The sequence below is a fragment of the Acartia tonsa genome, chromosome 3 (genome assembly GCF_053477335.1).
Source record: "Acartia tonsa isolate MP-2025a chromosome 3, ASM5347733v1, whole genome shotgun sequence".
Lineage (NCBI taxonomy): Eukaryota > Metazoa > Arthropoda > Copepoda > Calanoida > Acartiidae > Acartia > Acartia tonsa.
The window spans coordinates 50,611,590-50,634,617 of record NC_137262.1 but is presented as its reverse complement, the minus strand read 5'-3'; the positions used below and the strand labels follow the sequence as shown (position 1 = coordinate 50,634,617).

The window sequence follows — 23,028 nt, the reverse complement described above, 5'->3', positions numbered from 1 at the left end:
GAAGGGGGCATTGGGCGGTTTATTACACCTGTCCCCAAAGTTTTGTAAAAACAGTTTCATATTTGTTTGCTTTTATTGAATTTTGATTGGTTATTTAAGTTAAGGGGTAATTTTGTGCATCACCATAAGATACTGAAACAGTTAATTTACAAGCCCAAGTATTCATTCTTCATTATTGACAATTAATTACATGCTGTCACAATAACTAACAATTAACTAGCCGTCCTATGGACAGACAGACGGACAGAAATATTAATATTACAGATGCACTTAAAAAGATATTTGAATCGCGTCCATCGATAATTTGATGTTGTATCTCCATAATTATGGAAATTAATCCCGTTATGTCTCTAACTGCAAGATAAACATAAAGACAAATAATTTGGCAATAAAATAAATTAAGATGCTGAACAATTGAAAGAAAGCTTGTAACTTTTTTTCAATGTGTTTTTGTGGCTGTTTTATTGTTAAATATTTGAAAAGAGACAAGTAAATAATTAGGAATTACAACTCTTTTTCTCAACCAAACAATTGAATGAACCAATTGTTTATCTTTTTAACATTGATTTAGGTCTCTTTATCTATTGAATGGTTTATTTGATTTGAAGTCCTCCCCCCCCCCCTCATATCTTTGGACTAATTCTTAGTTTACTACTTTCCTCTTTCCATGGTTATCAATATATTATACAGTTTACTAATATTAATTCATATATTCAATGTAATATGAATATGATTGCTACATATTTAGTGTTACAATGTTCCCTTTAAAAATTATATTGGAAAAGAAGTAACTCTTTTAACAGAAAATATGTATCATTCTTTTTATGTTTAACTCTTTGATTGCACATTCTTTGCCAGAAAGTTCTAAGTTTTCACAATTACAAGTTGTATTTTTTTATTTTTTTTAAAGTTAGTATGTTTTTCAACCTATTTTTAAAAAATTACACTATTCAAGACATTGAGATATATTTCGATTATAGCAATCATTTTCAATTCATTTTGTCTCTTGTAGAAGTGAATCAGGCAATATTAGCTTGATCGTTTTTTATGGCCTAAAAATTGCACATATTCTATTACCCATCTAACATTGCAACAGTAGGTATTGTTTGAATTTGTGTTTTAATTCTTTTTTTTTTGACAACTTTAATATTATAGCTATATAATCAACATTGACAATAATCAAAAATTTATAAGTCTCTGTTTGGAGACACAAAAGAAACTCCATAAATATCAATAATTGTGTTTCAATATGAAACAATACATCCTTTCTTCTTTATCTAAACACGATAATCATATCAAATCATTGTGTTAAAAATCATGGATTAAGGGAAAAATAAATTAACCAAAAAATAAATTGAAAAAAATGTAAATAAAGATTACTGATTTTATTTTAAGATTTAATTTCTTTTTTAAATATTGAAAAAAATATTAGAGGGTGACAATAATAACATGCTATTGTTTAGCTTCAAGGTAAAAAGTAATCTATGAACACTATTCTATATATTGAAACTGTATGCCAATAAATTCTATTATATAAAGTAGTATGCTTTTTTGTCTGAAGCTAAAGATTTCGATAACTTCTGAACCGAATTCTCCATTCAAGTTAATGGGTGGTTTTAGGTTATTATATTCCTTGGATTTAAGTCTTGGATCGGTTTCAAGCTATTTTCTAGCATCTTTCTTTAAATACAAAGCCCCTAGATGCCAGGGGCTCACCTGCTAGTCCTTCAATGTAAGGTTAAAAAGATCTTTTTCTTCTGATTACTTATTTACTGAAATCTTTACCCCATGAAAATAAATGAAAGATAAATGAGTATCTGTGATGACAGCCAGATGAGAGACAGAGAAATTTCTGATAAATGTCAAGGTGGAAGGTAAACCACACTTTAAAACGTAATTACAGTCTGTATCAATATTTTTAGTTTTTATTAAATCAACGATTTTCTCACTTACTTAAACTTTTCAACTAAGTAATAAAGATAGACAGCTGAAATTTTTAGTAAAGAAAAAGAACAAAAATAATTTGCATGATTAAAGCTTACTGAGGCAGGGATAACACAATGGACGACAAATTAATCTACCTCCAATAACGTATGCATTATTTTGCTTTTGGTAACTGTTTAATTTTAGAAAAATAAAAGGTTGTAGTTGTAGATATATAAAAGAATTGTTCTGTTCCTCTATAATTTGAACCACTTAATAAACATAAATAGAACAATCTGAAACAGGGCTCAGCAGCTGCGCATAAGCCACAAATTAAAACTTGCTTGTGAGCAAAAAATTACGAAAAGTTGGATTTTATGTATCGGAACAGGTTTAGGTATTCAGCTGTGTTTATAGTCATTATATGATGATTTCACTGAGGCTTACACGCAGCTGACTCGCGGCTGCCGAGCCCAAGTATAAAATAGATAAGACAGAAACACAAGTACGGGGGCGTTGTCATAACTATTACTTTGTCAGATGCAAGCACAGAAATAAAGAAACTGGTAAATTGTTCTTAGAGCGTAGCTGCTATTAGGATGAATACATTGGTTAATGGTTTTTATAATATCTTACAATTTATTAATTTAATGTTGTATCCAACAAAAAGCATTATATATTAAGATTAATTGATAATATTTGCTCAAAAATTACTGTTTTTGAAATAAAATAATGCATTACTTTAATTTTTGCTAAACTTATGAGCCTAATTTCACAACCATATAAAATAAATTTATTAATTTAACTTTTTAAAAAATTTCTAGCTGACATACTTTTATCTTTATTTCTGTATTCCGAATCTAACCATTCTAATAAGAAAGAATGTTTTAATTTTAAAATATATGCATCTGTTTTATTACAGTTAAAATTTGCAGGAAAAAAATATGGAAATCCTTTTAATCACTTTTGTAGGAAACAGTTTCCCCCCAGAAGCATTTTTTTTAAATTAAAATTAAGGGCGTGGTAATGGTAGGGACAGAATGTTTTTTTTTGGACAAAAGTCTCGGTTCCTTTTCAATCATATATTTTGTTATTATGTCAATAGTAGATTTTTATACCTTAGACAACAATGCGATATAGTTCTATTTTTTATTTTTTTTTTGTGGGGGGAAGGGTCCAATCGGTAAAAGAAAGGAAAATGTATAAGAAAAATGTGTGCAGCTAAATTATCTAAACCAATACAAGGGTTGCGAGATATCAACATAAACTTCAAATCTATTAAAGAACATACTCTAAAAAGTTAATTATTTAGAAGAAAACAAAAAAATAAAAAGACTTATTGTTTATAAAAGTTTTAAAAGGAGAGGAACGGCTACGACTGCGTATTGTAATTGTGACAAAGGATTGTAAAATTTAAATTTTGGAAAAAGAGTATCTATGATTGAAATGGTTCATTCGATTAGAAATGAGAGTTTAAAGTAGAATTTTTTGTTGGTAGACGAGCGAATGTAGTCACATCTAAGGGTGGATACCCCTCGTTATTCATGAAGCAATAAAAAAAATTCTTGTCATTTCTTAGAGTGTGTATTATTGTAAATGTGCAAAATTAAATTGGTGACCGTTTAATGCCAATTTGTCTTTCTTTGTATTTTTAAAAAATAATTTAATGTCATTTTTAAAGATTGGTTGTTAATATGAAATAAATTGCATTGATTGTGTATTATTTAAATTCATATATTTTAAAAGAAATGGAATATTGTTCTTTAAGGCTTAAACTAGGCTCGTTGGGCCTAACCCTACGTAGGGCTACCCTATCCTCAATATAACCTTACATATCATGAATAAAAAAAACCTTTTACTTTATTTAGAAATAGTAAGATACTTTGAAGGAAACTACCATCACTTTTAATAAATTAATTCTCAAAATCTCGAAAAGCTTCGCTTTTCATGACAGAATTATCCTTGTTTGTTTGTGATAGTTGTTGTTTGTTACCCTAAATGAATGATAGGAGTGTAGGTGTTACCAATCAGGAATATAAGGATAGGACAATGGATTTAATAAAAATCTTATTAGGTGAAAGTCTCCTATGAAACTAGGGTGTTTTAATTATACCCTAATATACAAATTACAGTAAGATTTTTTGTCCGTAGCAAAGTATCTCGCTAACCGCTGAACCGATATGATTCTTCTTTAAAGTGAAGCTTATTAAAGGTACTAAGTTGGTTTTAGAGAATTTTTTTATAAAAAGTGTTTCAGGCTATTTTTCTACCCTTCCATATACTTCAAATATAGAGACCCTCTATGTTAGAGCGCAGCTGCTAGTAAACATACATAGGATTTTATGAATATTAAAAAAGTGAATTCAGATTTACTTAGTATTGACCTATCCATTCATCCCTGGATTAGAAATGCATCGTGAGCTTTATTCTTTTCAAGTGTCAAGCCGTGACATGGAATACTAAGTGTAGTATAGTTTTGACAACTGGAAATTATATCCATGTTTGCCATATCCTCTAGTATTTGTATATTTCAAAAAAATAATCATAATTTCATTATTAGAAGAGTGTTTGAAGAAATGCCTAATTTTGGACATTACGCCAATGTAAATAAAATGATATTTAAATCTCTGAACGGTATGCTTGAATTTCTAATCTTTAATAATCAGGTTTGCAAGATTTGCTTAATATGCATAGTCAGCTGCAAGACACTTTATCTATGTTTACTTTCTTATAGAGTCCTATGTATGAGCAACTTATTAAATGTAAGGAGAAAAGTGGAATTTCTGTTAAAATTATCTCCGCTTACCATTATATACTAACTACCAAAGACAAAATATTTCGGAAAAATGAGATTAAATCATTTAATCTACATTTCACTCCCCATATATCCCTGTTATATAACTCTTAATATATATGCAAATCTGAAAGTCAAGGTTGGAAAGGGTGAGGGCGTGCATCTAGTGGATTTCTAAACCATGGAGTAATATTTTAGGTATTTAATTGTCAAATCTATAAGGCAGGGTAAAAGGTCCCAATCCCATTTGATAAAAGAAAATGGAAGAATAAAACTAATTTTTGGGTAGGAAGCGCAATTTTTTTCGCCGATAATTTCTATTTAAAGGTTAAAATACAATTTTATATTAATAATTATGTTATTCTTTATCCATTGAATATAGGTCCAGAATATTTGTCATTGCACAATATATCAAACAACTACACGGAATAAAAAAAAATAGAAAAATCTAGGTATTCAAAAATATGAAACCCATAGAAAATAGAAACCATAATGGTTTCATTACACAGTTTATCAAACAACTAAATAGAATTTTAAAAAAAAATAGAAAAAAGCTAGGTTTTCAAAAATATACAACCCATAGAAAAAGAAAATTATATATTCTCTCTATCCATTGCAAAATAAAAATTATAATATTTGTCATTGCTTAGTATATTAAAAAACCTTAAAAAATAGATAAAATGGTATTATTAATGAACTGGTTTCAATCTTATATTTTTTTTATTTTAATAACCGCTAAAAGCTGTATATAATACGATACTATACATGATTTTTCAGTATGACTGAGAATCGGTTCTAATCCAGCGGATATTAATCGGTTTTCAAGCCATCCTGGGATATGTTTCCATAAAAGATTGCAGATTTTTTTAGTAACTTCTTACATTAAAGAATAACTTTATTTTAATAACTTTGGCATATGTAGTTTGTTTGTTATTTATATGACATGAATAATACAATAATGATATATTTTCCTCACATGATTAAATAAGCATAGTATAGTTATCATTACAAATAACTTCACATGCCAACTTTATCAATTTAGTCAAATCGCCAGACATGGTTTCCAAATTCCAAAAGTGAAAAAATATTTTTGGAAAAATTATGATTTTGCAATGATTATTTTGTGTTATATAAAACTATGGCACCCCTGCTAAAAATAGAATTATATGTATTATTTTGTGATACATAAAACTATGGCACCCCTGCTAAAAATAGATCATATATATTATTTTGTAATATATAAAGCTATGGCACCCCTGCTACAAATAGATTATATATATTATTTTGTAATATATAAAGCTATGGCACCCCTGCTACAAATAGATTATATATATTATTTTGTAATATATAAAGCTATAACACCCATGCCCTGCTACAAATAGATTATATATATATTATTTTGTTATATATAAAACACAACTTAATTATGATTGATACACTGGTTATTATCAGCTATTATTATTTTCAGACATATTTTTTTAATTCAAAGTTTAAGGAGCCTTTTTAGAATATAACTAAAACAATATTAAAATCAGTAAAAATTAAAAAGTCCAAAGTTATCTAAATTCGAAATATAGTTCGAATTGAACCAAAAGTCTTTATGTATGGACTATAATATAAAACATATTAGAAAATCAAATAGATAGAATATTCTTGTAAAACTCTTCCTTAATATTTTAAGATTTATGATCAATATAATTTTTGTGTCTCAGGGGGTTTGTGTGTGTGTGTGTGTGTTTATGTGTGTGTGTGTTTGTGTGTGTGTGTATGTGTGGTGTCATACACAGATTTGGTTGAATTATTAACAATTAAAATTGATTAACAACGTGTGTAAATTTTTGTCCAGAATTAAAGCTGGCGTGAAAAACAAAAATGCTTGCAATATTTTGAATGCTTCATAATAAAACAGGTACAGTCATGACCTTAAGTAGCGCAGCAATAACAAGTTCACATCATTAAATGTATGAGCAAATATATTGTCTGTACAGTGACATTTAAAAAATCTTAATTAACTTTTATTCTAAAATTTTTCAAAACTGTTAATTTACAATTAAAACATTCGATCACACACACTGACAGACCCTAGCTGTAAAGTAGCAGTGGTATTGATAATTTAAGGGGTGACTTGGTTTTTTTTCTAAATGCAATAATTAAGTTATTAAAATTATACTTTTAACTGCAAAATCACTAAATAAATGTAAATCAACAGTATTTCAACATACCTACAAAAATAAAAACAATTAATTTTCAAAGAAAAAATATATTTCTTTATACAGAGCTTACCCCACATGAAAAAGACATAAATGAAAAATAAAGTTTTTTTTTTAACTTTTCGTTGGATTATTTACTGATGGTTTTTATTTTAGTAGAAAAAAAACTGATTTAAAGCATAGAAAGATTTTTTTCTTAAGACTGCCTGTAAGTAAAAAAAAATAGTTACACTTAAAAACGTCCTTTCAAGAGTTAACTTCAATGTTGCAATCCCAATAAAAATTTATTGTTTAATTTAATAAAATGGTCTATTAATTCAAATAAACAGCAAAAGTATGAAAACCTAAGATTAATTTGATTGACATCAGAAAAAGTTTAACACTTCATTTTCAACTTTTTTTTTGTTTTTCACCTTTTCATTTTTTTGTAGGAAATATTGAAATGAAAATTATAGTTTTAAACAAAAGTTGTTTCATTCAAACTGTTTGAAGATCAGATAGTGTGAAATATTATTTTACAATAAATTCAGGGATGCAGGGATGATTAACTAACCTTCCTCAAAGGATGACTTTTTTTATAGAATATATAAAGTTTATGTAGTTCTGGATCAATACATTTTTTACTCCCATTAAAAAATAGCTATACAATTGGAAGTGTGGCCTGGTAGCCAACGGTTTTTAGACATAAGATAAATTTTAAATCATCTAGAGGTTATAAAAATCATGTGCAAGTTCCCGCTTTGGTCTCAGATAAAAATGTTCATAATCGACTCACCCTAATGTAGATAAGTAGCAAAATTTATCATATCCTACATATACATATTATCATAACTGCATTATTTCAAAACTAGGTATAATAAGAATAATGCATCGCCAATCATCCTATCCCTTGTATCCCTGGAATAAATATGCAGCAAGGGTGTGTGCACGTGTGTGTGTGCATTAAATAGAAACTACGGCTTTTAGTAATCTTAAGCAAAATATTTCAAAGATTTTTCTTGCCTAAGTAATAAATAATACACACTAGGCCTTTTAAAATCTAAGGATTATTTTCTCTAAATCATGTGATTAAAACTTTTATGCCAGCTAAAACCAAATTTATTTAAATAAAGTGTCTCAATTTTCTACTCGTTTGTGTGAATTTTTTGACTGGCGGAAAAGCTTGTGTAAAGATTCTGTTTTTTTTTCCTAAAATTTTCTTTTGTATGTGAAAAAGCCAAAGCATATGAATGTCCCTTTTTAAAGTTTGAAAAGAATTCTTATTTGACATGATATTTGTTGGTCTCAAATCACAACCGTAAATGGTCTGCTGTTAAGTTGGCAAAATGAAAATTATTAATACTGCAACATAGACACATTCATCGTAATAAAATGGTCGGTCTGTTTGTTTGTAAGTAAAAAAGTAAAAATAATTTAAGGATTTTTCAAATTTAATTTCTAATTTATGGACTGGAAAGTTTTTTTAAAAGTTGCTTAAAATTCATTGAGATATCTAGCTATCTAAATCATATTCAGTGATTGATTTTTTTGCGAATGTGATCGCCCATCATATTTGTTATCATTCATGTATGAATCAAAATAACAACAGAATTTGAATCGTGTACCAAGAGTTCTACAATTTTATCAAAAACTTCTACAGCTGGTCTTATTGGTTTATCCTTTTCAGGAAAGCTTAAAAATGTCTCTTAGAGGTTAGGGGCAAAGCAGTTAATATTTTCAAACGGGAATGAATAAAAAATTTAATAATCAGTTTTTAATATAGCAAATTAACTAGGGTTAAAAAATTCCTTTTATTTTAAGATTTGTAGAGGTCTTTGGTTGGTATTAGGCTATATTCCTGTACTATTCCTCTCGTGAAAAATGGCCCTGGAAGCTAGAGCCGATGCTACAAGCTATTAAAATCTAGAGGAATTTATCTATTCATTTTATGACATTGAAGTTGAAAAATTAAAAAAATCTTCATCAATTGAACAAATACTACTGGACGTAACTGTCCTTGTTATTTACTTAGAAATAATTATTTTTATGTCACCACTATTGCACACTATGCAAGAGCGCTGCTACCAGGCTTTTAAAAAACTATTATAAAGCATACATATCAATGGACACACTATAAAAACTTATTCCTGTACATATGAAACTTTTGACGAAGCCCAATCTGTACCACTTTTGCACCACTTTTGATCCCTGTGAATTAATAAAAACGAAGGATTCTCCATCTCTTTTTTAGGGGTTATCTTTCTCACTTCTCCTCTCATCTCCCTCATTTTATGACGTCACAGGAATCATAAGTGGTGCAAAAGTGGTACAGATTAGGCTTCGTCGGAACTTTTTAGCACTTCATAACTTTTTTAATTACATATTTATTAACCTGCTAATATAGAAAAATAATTCTACATAAAAATTTTGAAGTTCTGTCTCCACCCTTTGTAAAAAAAAAACCTTTGTAAAACCATGTGTAAACCAAGTCCAAATTATAAAGTGTATTATATATGAATATTAAAACAATTCTCAATAATTAGAAAGTATATAAATAAATTGATAATAATAAAACAAAACTGTGATAAGTTCTTTTATACATGGAAATAAATTTTTACAGTGTTGCTATATTCCATTCATTTGATACAAGAAAAAAATCCTTTAAATTGAACAACCGTTTAAGCTATCAGCACAACAATCTAAAGTTCTGCAAGCAAACCATTTTAACGTCAAAGTTTTTTTACATAAGATTGATATTTTGATATTAAAAATTCTAAAAAAGCAATATTTAAAAAACGAACAATAAACTGTTATATTCTAATAATACATGTACACAATCTTTAGGCAAACAACCAATAACAAAGATAAAATCACTTAGTATTTTTTTTTTTGGGGGGGGGGCGGCAGGCATTTAATTTATATTAATTCTTGTGAATTGTAATTACTTAATTAAATCTTAACAATTTACGTTCTTGAATTGTGAAGATCGGTCGATGAATAAAAAGAGAAAACATATATAATGAAGTCAATAGTTAAACGCCTAAGTTATAGAGTAGCTGCGCTCCTCTTATTCATAATTGATCATATTCAACTAATATTTCTAATTTCTTTTCGAGAACTTAAAAACTACCTATATACTTCTTAATGCATGAAAAAAAAAAATGCAAAAATCCCAACCCTATCCAAATTATTACACACAAAAAATATTTTATATAAAAATTTCAACTTTAAACCATATGGCGGAGGATGTTAGGAGTAAAAAATAAAGTTTTAAGATTTTTAAACTTAAAATGCACAAAATATAAAAAAAATTTCACTGATTTGGCACGCGAATTAATTCGGTTTTTCATGAAAGCAAGGTTTTAACAGCGAAAAAGGCATTCTCATCCTACCAACAGAAAAAAATTACTTTCTTTAAAATTGGTCAAAATTCAAAAATGATTTCGACAAAGAAATACAAATATTTTAATATTTACAGTTTAGAGTCATATTTTAGGTTAACATTAAAAAAAATATATATTATATAATGCTCAAACATTGCAATTGACTAATGCAAATAATTTTTGCAATGCCATGGTTTTTGTCATCCTTGTTACAAACAAAAATTTTCATTTATATTTTCACTTTTTAAGAAACCTCACTTTCATAAAAAAAAGAACAAACAAATGCATTTATATTTATAACTAAACTCACCTTAGAATAAATATAAAATAAATATGCGGCAGATCTGTTAGTCTGTAATAATCACTGTTTAGAGAATGATAGGTTTGTTGTGTGCTCCGACTGGCAGAGTCACACCAGTACTGAGTGGCTGCAGCCCCCCTCCACAGCCACCTCTGGTTTCGACACCCCCCCCCCCCCCCAATTTAACAATACTCTGGGGTGGTTTCATACTCTAGGTTTCCAACTGTGGAAGCATGGCGTGGGGGGGGGGTGTTACTCCCACCCTCTACTGGACACCTCTGGTTTTCAGAGGTTCCGGATGGTTGAATACCCGGCATTTCTTGCCCCCCTCCCTCTTCCCCCCACTCTATTATTCTCTGTGTAAATTTATCTTCTATGATTATTGTTTGAAGAGAAAGGGGTAAGCTGTAAGATTAAGCTTGCTTGATTGCAGTGCTTTCAACCCTCCTCCCAAGACCCCACACCACTCCCGGCATTTAAACCACCCATCACATCCCCCCTCCACTGCAAGAGCTCTCTTGTATTCTTATAATTTTTGCGCTCCGGCGAATCCCCCTACCACCCCTCCATCACTATGGCTCTAAGACATTCCTTTCGCCCTCTCTCTTTTCTCTACTCTTATTGTCTCTTGCATTCTCTTGCTGTCTCGCTCTTTAAATCTATCTATCTATCTATTTTGGTTTCATCCCATGCTGTAAGACACATTTCTCTAGACTAAAGACTTGCGGACAAAACCTAATTTTTCATAAAATTCAATTTATAGGAAAATTCCACTAAAAATCTTTATTTAAACTGGGTACTTTAAATTTATTGATTAAAACACTAAAGAGTGTAGCTTTTTGTACTATTAGAAACCTCTAGAGGCTTCGGACCAAGAGGTAGCCGTTTAATTAAAATAAATGCAATATTTAAGTAGGGGTTTTCGTCTAATTCGAAACCAATTTACTTGGGAGTGTGCCCCTCACCCGAAAGATTAAATTCAGACCTAGGACTTTTACATGATCTAAAAGAACAAACATTGCATATATTCACATTCAGGTGTTAAATATATTTTAAGAACCTTTTCTATAAATTAATGTTTTAAAGTTAGTATGTTTTTCAACCTATTTTTAAAAAATAATCTATTCTAAGACATGAAAATATATTTCGATGTTAGCAACTATTTTCAATTCATTTTGTCTAAAAAAATATAGGTATGACACATTAGATAACAGAAAAATAAAACATAAACTTGTCACAAATTGTTTTAAAACTTGTACTCTTTAATCGTAATTTATATGACTATAATTTAAAATTTTATTAGCAGAACATCACCAAATAGGCATAAATTAATTAGCAAGACATCACCAAAACAAAGACCTGAAATGAAAGTACGTCCATGTATAAGCTCCTCTTGTAAGTATCATGTCATCCTTGTTTTCTCTTCACATAATCTCATGCATAATATAGCTTCTTTTGTTTATTTAATGCATTAGAAATGAACACTTTGTTTTGGCAAAAAATCTTTTTTATGTATAATTAATTTTGAGTGACGAATCTACTCTACAAACAGAGCAGGTTAGTCAAAACATTACATCATCAAAACGTGACTATTCATTGGCGCGACATTTTACAAGAAAATAAAATGAAGAATAAAATGCTTACTATAGAATAAAAAAATGTTCTTCTTCTCTAACACTGATGTAATTTATGCTTGTAAACTTATTTTTTTGTTACATGGTTTCTTTTTAAAAGCGAAGCTTTTCTATAATTAGGGTCGGTCCGTCCGTACGTCCGTAACGGATAGCTTTTTTCGTTAATTTAGACATGTTAGAATTGTCCTATCGATTTCAAATTTTGCATGGTGATTCCTTTAATAGTTAGGTACGATTTAGAAAGCGTAGCAACTCTATAATCATCACCAAAATGTCCGTACGTCCATTTTAAACATGTTGATTTTTTTACTTTTTTAACAACAAATTTATATGTGATCTGATCATCCGATTTACTTACAATTTTGCGTTGACTCTTATACATTTATATTCTGATTATTCAGTTCTGACACTATACAAGTATTAATGTCCGTTTGTCCTACCGTTTCTGTGCTTCGCTTTTATGGATGTTGTCATCCTTGTTTTATGAAAGCTCTGCTATTGTTGGTCAAATGAGTACTTGTATTTTTGATTTTAGTTTTACTTATACATAATTAGTTTCTTTTGTACTAAACAATAATTTAAAGTTTAAACAAGGGATTTTCAATATTTACCTAATTTCTATTATTATAAAACAAGTGTTTAAGTAGGGTTAATTTGATAAATAATTTAAGTAATTTTGTTATTTAGCTATAAATCATTTGGCAATATATTTATTTTTAGCAAAAAGAGTAGAAAATTTAAATGAGTCATAGAAAAATTATAATTTTTGTTATTCTTGATTTATACTGACAATTAAATAAGACTGAGCAAACGGACTGACGGACATATAAACCAGACAAGGTTGGATACTAGTTTTTAAAAGCAAAGCTTTTCTATAATTAGGGTCGGTCCCATAGGCGTCCAAGGGGGGGGGGGGTAATGGGCCATTTGGCACCCCCAAACGATTTTGGGGGTGCCGTAGGCACCCCCAAAATTTTTTTAACAATACCCCCCCAAAAAAAAAATTACCCCTTCCTTGGGGGTGCCGTAGGCACCCCCAACGATTTTGGGGGGGGTATTTACCCCCCCAAACCATTTTGGGGGGGGTAATTACCCCCCCCAAAATAAATGTTCTTTAAAAAAAATTTTGGGGGGGGGGGGTATTTACCCCCCCCCAAATTGAAAAAATTTAATAGTTTGATCATGTTTTATTTGCTTGGGCCTTTATAAGGGCTAAAACCATCCCGGGGATCTATGATGTAATTGTAAAGCACTGAAGATTCCATAAAATAGATACCTAACTAAATTAGATATTTCATTAAATAATGAAAAAGAATTTCTATAGGCGATTTCTTTTGGGAGGATGTCAGGGTGTCTCAAAACTAGTTATAAAACTTACCAGGACCTATAAGACGCTTCACTTTAAAGCATAATCATATTGGTTCATTGGTTAGTGAGTTAATTATTGTATTTTTATGTTCTAAAGAATGAGATACTACTATATATTAGAATAGTAGTGGCGCCCTTAGCATCTAAGAACTCGTGTTTTCTAAAGGGTAAAAAGGGAGGAGAAAAATAGCCTAAAACCACTCAAAGGATTGACCTATAATAGTGTGGAACCATCATGGGATCTATGTGAAGCTTTCCTAAAAAGGAGAACTCAGTATTAAAAGTAATGAAATCTGAAGCTATAGTCAAATAAACCTTACTTACTACTTTATGTTATAGGATAGTACTTATTAACTTAATAGATTAGGTAGGTGCTTTTTTTACATAATTAAATTACCACCCCCAAAAATTTTACCCCTGGGGTAAATTAGTTTGGGGGGGGGTAATTACCCCCCCAACAGATTTGGGGGGAGTATTTACCCCCCCCCCAGCAGACTTTAGGGGGGGTAATTACCCCCCCCCAATCAAATTTTACCCCCGGGGTAAAAAAAAATTTCGGCGCGCTTCGCGCGCCATTTTACCCCCCCCCAAACACGAATTACCCCCCCCCTAAAATTTTTTACCCCCCCCAAAAAAAAAGCTTGGACGCCCCTGGTCGGTCCGTCCGTACGTCTGTAACGGATAGCTTGTTTCGTTAATTTAGGCATGTTAAAATTGTCCTATCGATTTCAAACACTGCATGGTGATTTCTGTAGTAGTTAGGTATGATTTAGAAAGCGTAGCAACTCTATAATCGTTACCAGAATGTCCGTATGTCCATGTTAAACATATTGATTTTTAACTTTTTTGACAACAAATTTGTATGTGATAAGATCATCCGATTGTTTTGATTTTTGGAATACTGATTCCTATGACAATAAAGTACAATGTTATAAGCAAAGCATCTCTATAATCGAGTCCTAAAAACGTAAGCATGTCCTTAAACATTATCCTGTATTTCTGCAGTTTTTTAACAAATTTAATTAAAATTTTGATTCGACATTTATACACTTATGTTCAGATTTTTCAGTTCTGACACACTATAAATATGCGTTTGTCCTTTTATGGATGTTGGTCATCCTTGTTAATAAGAAAGTAATATCTGTAAAGAATCGTAAAAGGAAAGAAAGATAGATAGCAAAGATATAAAAATATTTTGAAGTGCATCAAAAGCATTTTTTTGATAGGCCAAAGTGAAAAAGATCATAAGATTGATAAAATATATAACACTAACAAAAATGATATTTTATTTTTGTTTATAAAAGCATTTTCGTATTTTCCTATCATACCTTAAAATTAAGCATAAGAATAAAAAATGCTAATTTTGGACATTATTATCACAGGAAAAAAGATAATGAAATAACCTGAATATAACAAGGATGATATAATACAAAGCAACATAGTCAAGTCAAATGAAGGTTTTTTTAAATCTTTCAAATTCTGCTTTGGGAAAGTTATCTTTCTTCTATTGAGCTTTCCCTGTCCTAACTGCCAAAGGAATTGTTAAAAGTTTTATTTCATAGTACATTTTAAAGCTTATCTGCCAAAAAAAATCTGAGATTTAATTAAATCAGGTGAAAAATACATGAAACGCATTGAACTTGAAAAATCTAGAATAAACACCGAAATAGAAATTTGTTATTAACAAGGATCATTATGTTTAAAACAGCGACATTGTAGCTTACATAAAACAAATTCAATAAGAAATACTGTACGGTTGTTCGACATAACAAATCATCCCAAGAATGTACATTACCTAAATTCGACAAATAGACAGACGTTCTCTTGCTCTATGCCAGGAAAATAATGTTCATATATATACAAAAAAAAGGACAGTAAAGCATTAAACAGTATAAAATGTAGAAGTCTAGAAGAATTTTCAGATATTGAGAAAATATTGATAACATCACAAAAGCACAATAATTTTTTTTTTAAATAAAGGTTCTAAATCTTTTCTTACCGTATGGACGTACGGTCATGACCCTGGTTTTTTAAAAGCCGTGCAACAAAAAAAAGATGAAACAAATTATTATGTAATGAAATTATTACAAAGCAAGCAAGTTAGAAATATCTTTGTCATATCTTCAATCAACCCAGACGAAATATCAGGATAAGGATAAGACACCGAAAGATAAAATATTTCTGAAAGGTCAACATTATGACTGAAAAAAGCCTTTACTATTATCATCCATTTTCGATGATACAACGCTTTTCTAATAATGGAACTAGGCCTTCATTTATTTGTTGGTAACGTTTAAATTTTTTTAGGTACATAATCTCTGAAAAAGAGGACGCAATTTCAAACAATTTGAAAAATATTTTCAGATTTTGATTTTCATGCAGTATTTAATTTATAAAATTATAGGCTTGTCTTCGTCAAATAATTGAAATAATGTACAATTAGGTTTGATTAAAAAGGCCTTGGCATTGAAAAATATATTTTTTTACTTAGAAGATTTTTCTAAAATAAAGTTCGAACATTTTTTAAAGTTATCTCTTTCATTAAGATGAAAATTAAAGGGTATACTTATCAAGATATTAAATTATGCTGAATTATTAATACTAATTACATGAGTTAATACCTAATGTAAGTACCTTTGAATTGTAGATAAGTAGAAAATTAGCTTTAGCGATCTACTTAAAATAGTAATATCGGCAGCGCCCATATCACAAAGGGCCTCCTATTTATTTAGAGTCAGGAATACAATATAGCCCAAAACAACTCTTGGATCTATGTGAACCTCCTTCAAAATGGAGATTTTTAACGCTTGTATACTTGACTAAAATTAATGAATAATTCTTAATAATGTTACTTGACCGCTACTTAGTACTTCATTAGCAAGAATGTGTACTTATTAGATCTGTCCAAAATCATTCCTTATACATTTCTGTACTTATTTTATGGAAGGAAAAAGAATATTTTTACATTAGCCACCAAATTAGGTATATATAAGCTTCATCTGCTTTATCGAAATTCAGCCGCATCAAGTGGCACTAATTCCAAATGTATTAATAAATCCCTAAACCCTAAAATAAGTTTTGACCAATAGAACCAAATTTTGAACCTGTCTAATGCTCTGCACATGATTGTCTAGACGCTAATTATTGTAGCATTATATTTTATTAGGTGGCACATCAAATCATGTTCAGATATATGTTAGCTCTTTTTATATGAAGGTGCTACTAATTCATCAAACTATATCACATTATAAACATGTACATATACATATATTGTATAGTTGTGGATAGACATCAGGTAAGGATCAATTATGCTTAACGTTAGGCTAAATATTAATGAATATACAATTCTATCAGCATTTCCATTTTATGTCTATCAAATGCCACATATTGTATTTAAGCCACTGAAATTGAATGAGATAACTTTATTTCAAAATATTATCAAAAGTGTCCTCAACTATGATTTTTCTTTATAGTCAAAGAAAAAATTTTAAGATATTGTCCGTTTAAGACGGTATCGTCAATTTTTTATTCAAACCCAAATTCGATTTCAAAACTTTTAAAAATTATGTGTCACCTAATGTTGAAACTTTTTGCTTAGACCAGCGACTATCATACACATACAAATACATACACAGAAATAATCATAATCATAACTAAGTATGTAATATATGTAATATTAAAATAATTAGTATAGTTATTTATGTCATATCCTAATTTTTTATTGCAACACACTCCATACATCATTCATAATATGTTATAATTAGATTTAATTACGGGGGAAAATATTTCTTCAGATAAAAACAAGGAAAATAGATTTCAAAGAAGTACAGAAATCTTTTAACAGGGAAAATCTTACCGCCTTTTTTACTACTTTGTTCTTTTCTTCCCCTTACTTAAAAAGTACAAGACTATTTTTTATCCTGAAATATTTGGGTAGATTTAGTGGACATAAAAGTTTTAGACATAGCAATGAAGTAGTTTTAGGTTTTTACTGGGGTTATATATATAGTAGTAGTTGAGACATGTATTATTTTGGTATTACATAAAAGTTTTACTTTAATAGACATATCATTAGTCAGGAGATCCTCTACATATCTCCAATATCAGCCGATAAAATCTAATTTCTTTTAGAATAATCCTAATTCTCTTCAGCATTACCGACGATCTAACAGACAAAGTAGGTTATATCATGATTGTTTATTAGTTAATGAAAAGTAATCGTTCTATTTTACAAATGAACCGCGAGGTAATCCCATTTCCCACAAAGCGTAAGGACAGACGAACATCAGACAAAGTAATAAATAGAGTAGCTTTGCTTCACGATAAATTATAATGTTTTAATAAATAAGAAATGGTGAAAATGCGTAAAATCTAAGTTATTGGACCATACAGAAATGACGAGAAGATAAAAACCAGATGAGTAATTTAGAAAGAGGGGCCTACAACATTTTTGATAATTTAATAATTTATATTATACTAGCGGCTTTGCGGGGTGATAAAAAATTTTTTTTGGGCGAAATACGTAAAAGGACCAAGGAAATCTTCTACAAAAAAAAATTGGGGGGGGGTTGGGGGTGTCCCACCCCCCAAGAAAATAGCCTAAAACCACCACAGGACCAGTAGGTATATTCCCTGAAGAGAAGAATCCGATCGGTTCAGTGGTTACCGAGATCTTAAGGGACAGACAGACAGAAAGACATCATTCTACTTTGTATTATAGATAATTATAGCACTAGAAAGCAAACAACTCAACTTTTAATGTCATTCATACAACATAGGGTTTTTCATCTTTAACCAAAAAAATTACGTTATAAAAAACGAGACCCTGAACAAATCTACTTAAAAAAGTGTAGTAAAATAACAATTTTTAAACAAAATATTTACATTTACATCGTGTTTTAAATTAATTTTTAGCACAGCATCTGCTATATAATTAATGTTTGTATTTCAAATTGGGTTAAAAAATGTCCTAGTAATTTTGTCTATAAAATATTATGGTTATTTTGAATCACCTTTTGATCTAATCAAGAGCTCTATGGCTAGCCCCCCAGTTAGGTTGTTCTGTTAATAAAATAAAGTCATGAAAAAAAAAGAATATTTCTTTATCATTGTTTAATTATAAATATTAAATATTATTTAAATTTACTTTTCTGCAAAAGTTACTTTTTTTAGAATAAATATATGCCGAACAGGCGCAACTCACTACCATGTAGAGTTAGACTTCCAAGCAAAGGTCGTGTAACCAAAGGGATGTTACTTCCTTGTAACCTATCTTTTATGCGATTTTGATTGTGTTATCATAATTTGGGGTGTACATCAATTATTGGTTTATCCCTAAAGATAGCTAGTTGTAAAAGACCTTCTTAAATATTAAATTTTCAAAAAACCAATAAAATTTATTACTTCGTTTGTTTATATGTGCGGTGATTAAGATCTCTGAAACTCCCTGAATTACTATATTCTTTTTTGTTCCATAAAACTATTAAAAGAAAAATATTTAAATACGAAAACAAATTTCAAATATAAAGATCAGTTACTCGGCATCTCATTTAAGTCAACCATACAAAATATTTTTATGGTAAAAGAGAGAAAGAGAAATGAAAATATTTTATAATATCCAATTTATTTAAATCAAACCTATTAAAACCAACCTTTCCATCTTATATTCATAAAAAAAAATTACGTAATCTAAAATTTAAACTAGAACGATGTCTGTCTGTCCGTCCGTCTGAATCTAAGGTCCTGATTGGGCTCAACTCTTCAGAAAATATAGGTTCTGGTCCTTTGGGGGTTTTAACCTAATAACTTGACGCGGGAAACCCCCAACCTCCCCCCCCCCCCAAAAAAAAAAAAAAAATTAGAGAAGCTTTTATTCTGGGTTTAATTTTGACATTAATACTTGTATAGTGTCTGAACTGAATAATCAGAATATAAAAGTATAAGAGTCGAAGCAAAATTGTAAGTAAATTTGTTGAAAAACTGCTTGATACAGGATAACGTGTATGGACATACTTACATCTTTAGGATTTGATCATAGAGATACTTTGCTTAAAATATTGTTCTTTGTTGTCCCAGGAATCAATATACCAAAAATCAGATCAAACGGATAATTAGATCACATAAAAATTTGTTGTTAAAAAAGAAGAAAAATCAACATGTTTAAAATGGACGTACGGACATTCTGGTAATGATTATAGAGTTGCTACGCTATCTAAGTCGTACCTAACTACTACAGGAATCACCATGCAAAGTTTGAAATCGATAGGACAATTCTAACATGCCTAAATTAACGAATAAAAGCTAACTATCTCGGACGGACGTACGGACGGACCGACCCTAATTATAGAAAAGCTTCGCTTTTAAAAAAAGAAAAGGCTTTATTTGAAACATTTAGAAGGGGGGTTAAATTGATTATCAATGGAATGCTTTAAAAATCGTTGTGTGTGTTTTTGTATGATAAATTCTTTTGTTTATCTTCGCTTGACTATAAAATGAATGAAAGTAAAGGTGGCCAGGGATGCAGGGATGAGTTATTTTAGTTACGAAGCTGCTATATAACTCACATTTCTTACAATAATATTTGGTCCGTGCATAACGATAATTTTGATGTAAGATTCATATAGAGACAAAGTCAACAACATTCATAAATATTGAAGCACAAAAAACATTAAGGAGCATTTTTTGAAATCAAATAGATTGATTGGAGAAAAATTCACCAATTTTCTCAGCTGTAATGTCATTGATTTTATTCGTTATTAATTTTGATGCATCAAAAAACTTGTTATTTTTGTAGATTTAGTCAACAATGGAAGAAAAGTCAGGTATTTAATTCTGCGCTGTGTAGCCTTACCTAAAATAAAATACAATCTATTAAAACTAAAATATTGCATATTATTTAAAAACAAAGTTATAAAATTTTCATGTTGCAATTACTGAAAGATGATATCAAGTAATAAATAAATGTTTAAAAACAGATTTTAAATAAAGTGCCATTATCATTAGATTATAATTCTATAATTGTCTTATATTATATTTTGTAATGGATTGTCTCAGGTGTAACATTTTATCCAATAGAAAATAATCAGTTTTTTATCCTTTATAATTATTTTTTAATGCAAAGATTTTCTATTATTCTTCTGCCTTTTATTAAACCTACACTTGTTGTGCTTTAGCGTGGTATTTTTTTCAATTTATTCTTACTGTTGAACGTCAAAATAAAGTCTTTTGAACTTTTCGACTAATGGCATAATTTTTTTAAAACTTAAATTTCTTTTATATCAAAAGTTCTGCCACTATATGTTTATAAACACTTTTTGTTGACCTTCGCTTTTATAGATGTTGTGATCATTTATTTTTACCTTAAGAAAAAATAATTACTGGAAAAATTGTATAGCTGTTCACATAATTGTTAAAAATTGAAAAATTATGGCAATCTTCTTTATTTTTGCTTGCACTAGACTGAGCCAGGGAGGGGGGGATATTGGGCTGTTTATTACACTCGTCCACAAAGTTTTGACTAACGTTTCCTTATTCGTTGGTTCTTCAATTTTGGGGACTTTTATTGAATTTTAATTGGTTGGATCATTAACTTGATTGTTCAAACGTTTAAACCTCTAATTGTAATCTACAGGGCAGATATTTTATGTCAACCATTATTGGGTATTACATTAATTTATCGGTCATTGTCTTATCCCTTTAGATCCCTGAGACTTAACACATATTTTTAATACAGTAACATAGCCAGGTGCGTGTACCAAGAGGGAGATGAGAAAATCCATACATAATTCAAATGGTGTTGGTTTACAACAAAAGTGATAATGGCTGATATTTAAAATATGCATGGCTCGGCAGCCAAGCGTCAGCAGCCTGTAATCCTCAGAGAAATTTCTTTTAGTATTTTTAAATTAGCTGGAAGTCTAAACCTGACCCAAATATGGCAATCTCGCTTTTCAAAAATAATTTAAAATAAAAAGTAAAAATTTTGATATACATATATATACTTGAAATAGGTGAAAGACCAACCCCTCCCCACTCTAGGTATTTTTCAGAGGGCGCCCTTGATTGAAGGAGGAGGGTTGTGCAAACTGATATGATTTATGTGGGATTAGGTAGGTATTGCTTTATTGCTTTCAATAAAGATTAAGTAAATAATTGGCTCATCTTGCGTCATACTGAGTTAGAACCTAGCCAATACTGGCCATTCTTAAAATTGCGCACCCAAAAATCAGCTACACAAACAATTAAACTTACCAAACATTGATATACTATAATCTACTGAAAGAAAAAATAGCTAAGACCATTGTAAGACCACAAAAATAGCATAAAACCATCCTAAGACCTATGTGAACTCAAAAGCAAAGTGGAAATGAAGGCAAATAAAATAAACTTTTTCATGTTGCTGCAATATTAAATCTAGCAAAATTTGAGTATAAATTAATGCGTGCAGACGTGAAGATGCGTTTCTTTGTGTCTATTATACAGTCTCAAGTCTAGCCTACCATTGCGTACCCTGCGTAGCTGCGTAGCGGACCATTCAAAAAATCTCCGACGTGCGTTGGGGACGGAGGTGGGAGAAAGAAAAAATAGAGAAGGGACAGAAAATTGTTTATGTGTGAAATATTTATTAAAACAAAAAAGTGAATGTTTATACAAAGATATTCAAATTTTATTTTTTTTAAAGAAGTTGTATCAACTTTTTTTTTTATAGCTAGCCGGTTCTTTTAGTAAGTAGTAGATGTAAAATTTTTCATAGAATTCAAATATGCAATCGGTTTTTTTGTAGACCTCTTATTTTTTAAGTAATTTAAGTTTTTTAAAAAAATAATTAAGTCGGTTTTAAGGTACTAAAACGCAACAAAATAAAAGAAGAAAATGGTCAGTAAGAACAAAAATAGTAAGATCTTTAATTTGACACCTTACTTTTAAAATTCTGTTGAGTAATTATTGAAAAAATCTATTTTTTTAACCTCGGTATAATAAAAACTTTAGACCTAAATATTTTCTCAAACAGACATAAAAAACATGGGTTCATATATACCATTAGAATCAGAAAAATATTACGAATCCATTGTAAGCAAAATTGAAAAAAATTAAAAAATTAAAAAATTACAGAAATGGCCAATTATTTTTTTTGTTCAGACAACACTATTGTTTTCCCTTTTTTGCCCCCTCTTTACCCCCCTCTTTACCCCCTTCCCATTTTTATACTCAATTGAAGAATTATGACGTTGCCTGTACAACATAATATGATATTTTCATATAATTCCTTTTATTGTAGTTTATATACTATATTGTAAACTTTTTTTTTCAATTTTGCTTACAATGGATTCGTAATATTTTTCTGATTCTAATGGTATATATGAACCCATATTTTTTTATTTGTGAAATAATAAAATTAAGTTCAAAGTTTTTATTCTCGTGGGTTTAAAAAAATCGA

The 23,028-nt window shown here is 29.6% G+C and overlaps 2 protein-coding genes across 3 annotated transcripts in view; both read right to left on the bottom strand.

The window, feature by feature from the left end:
- Nucleotides 1–1,024, bottom strand: part of LOC145314518 (piwi-like protein Ago3) — a 366,650-nt gene extending 365,626 nt beyond the window's left edge. For both annotated transcript variants that reach the window (XM_080154451.1, XM_080154453.1), the window contains exon 1: nt 1,006–1,024. The gene's annotated coding sequence lies outside the window, so the exon portion shown is untranslated. The remainder of the gene's footprint in view (nt 1–1,005) is intronic.
- LOC145314934 (uncharacterized) overlaps nt 1–10,907 on the bottom strand; it is a 90,872-nt gene extending 79,965 nt beyond the window's left edge. Inside the window, exons 1-2 of the mRNA XM_080155010.1 lie at nt 10,847–10,907; nt 10,600–10,717 (exon numbers count right to left, since the gene is read on the bottom strand). Of these exons, the coding sequence (XP_080011136.1) occupies nt 10,600–10,717; nt 10,847–10,907 (179 nt within the window). The remainder of the gene's footprint in view (nt 1–10,599; nt 10,718–10,846) is intronic.
- Nucleotides 10,908–23,028: the final 12,121 nt, after the last annotated feature.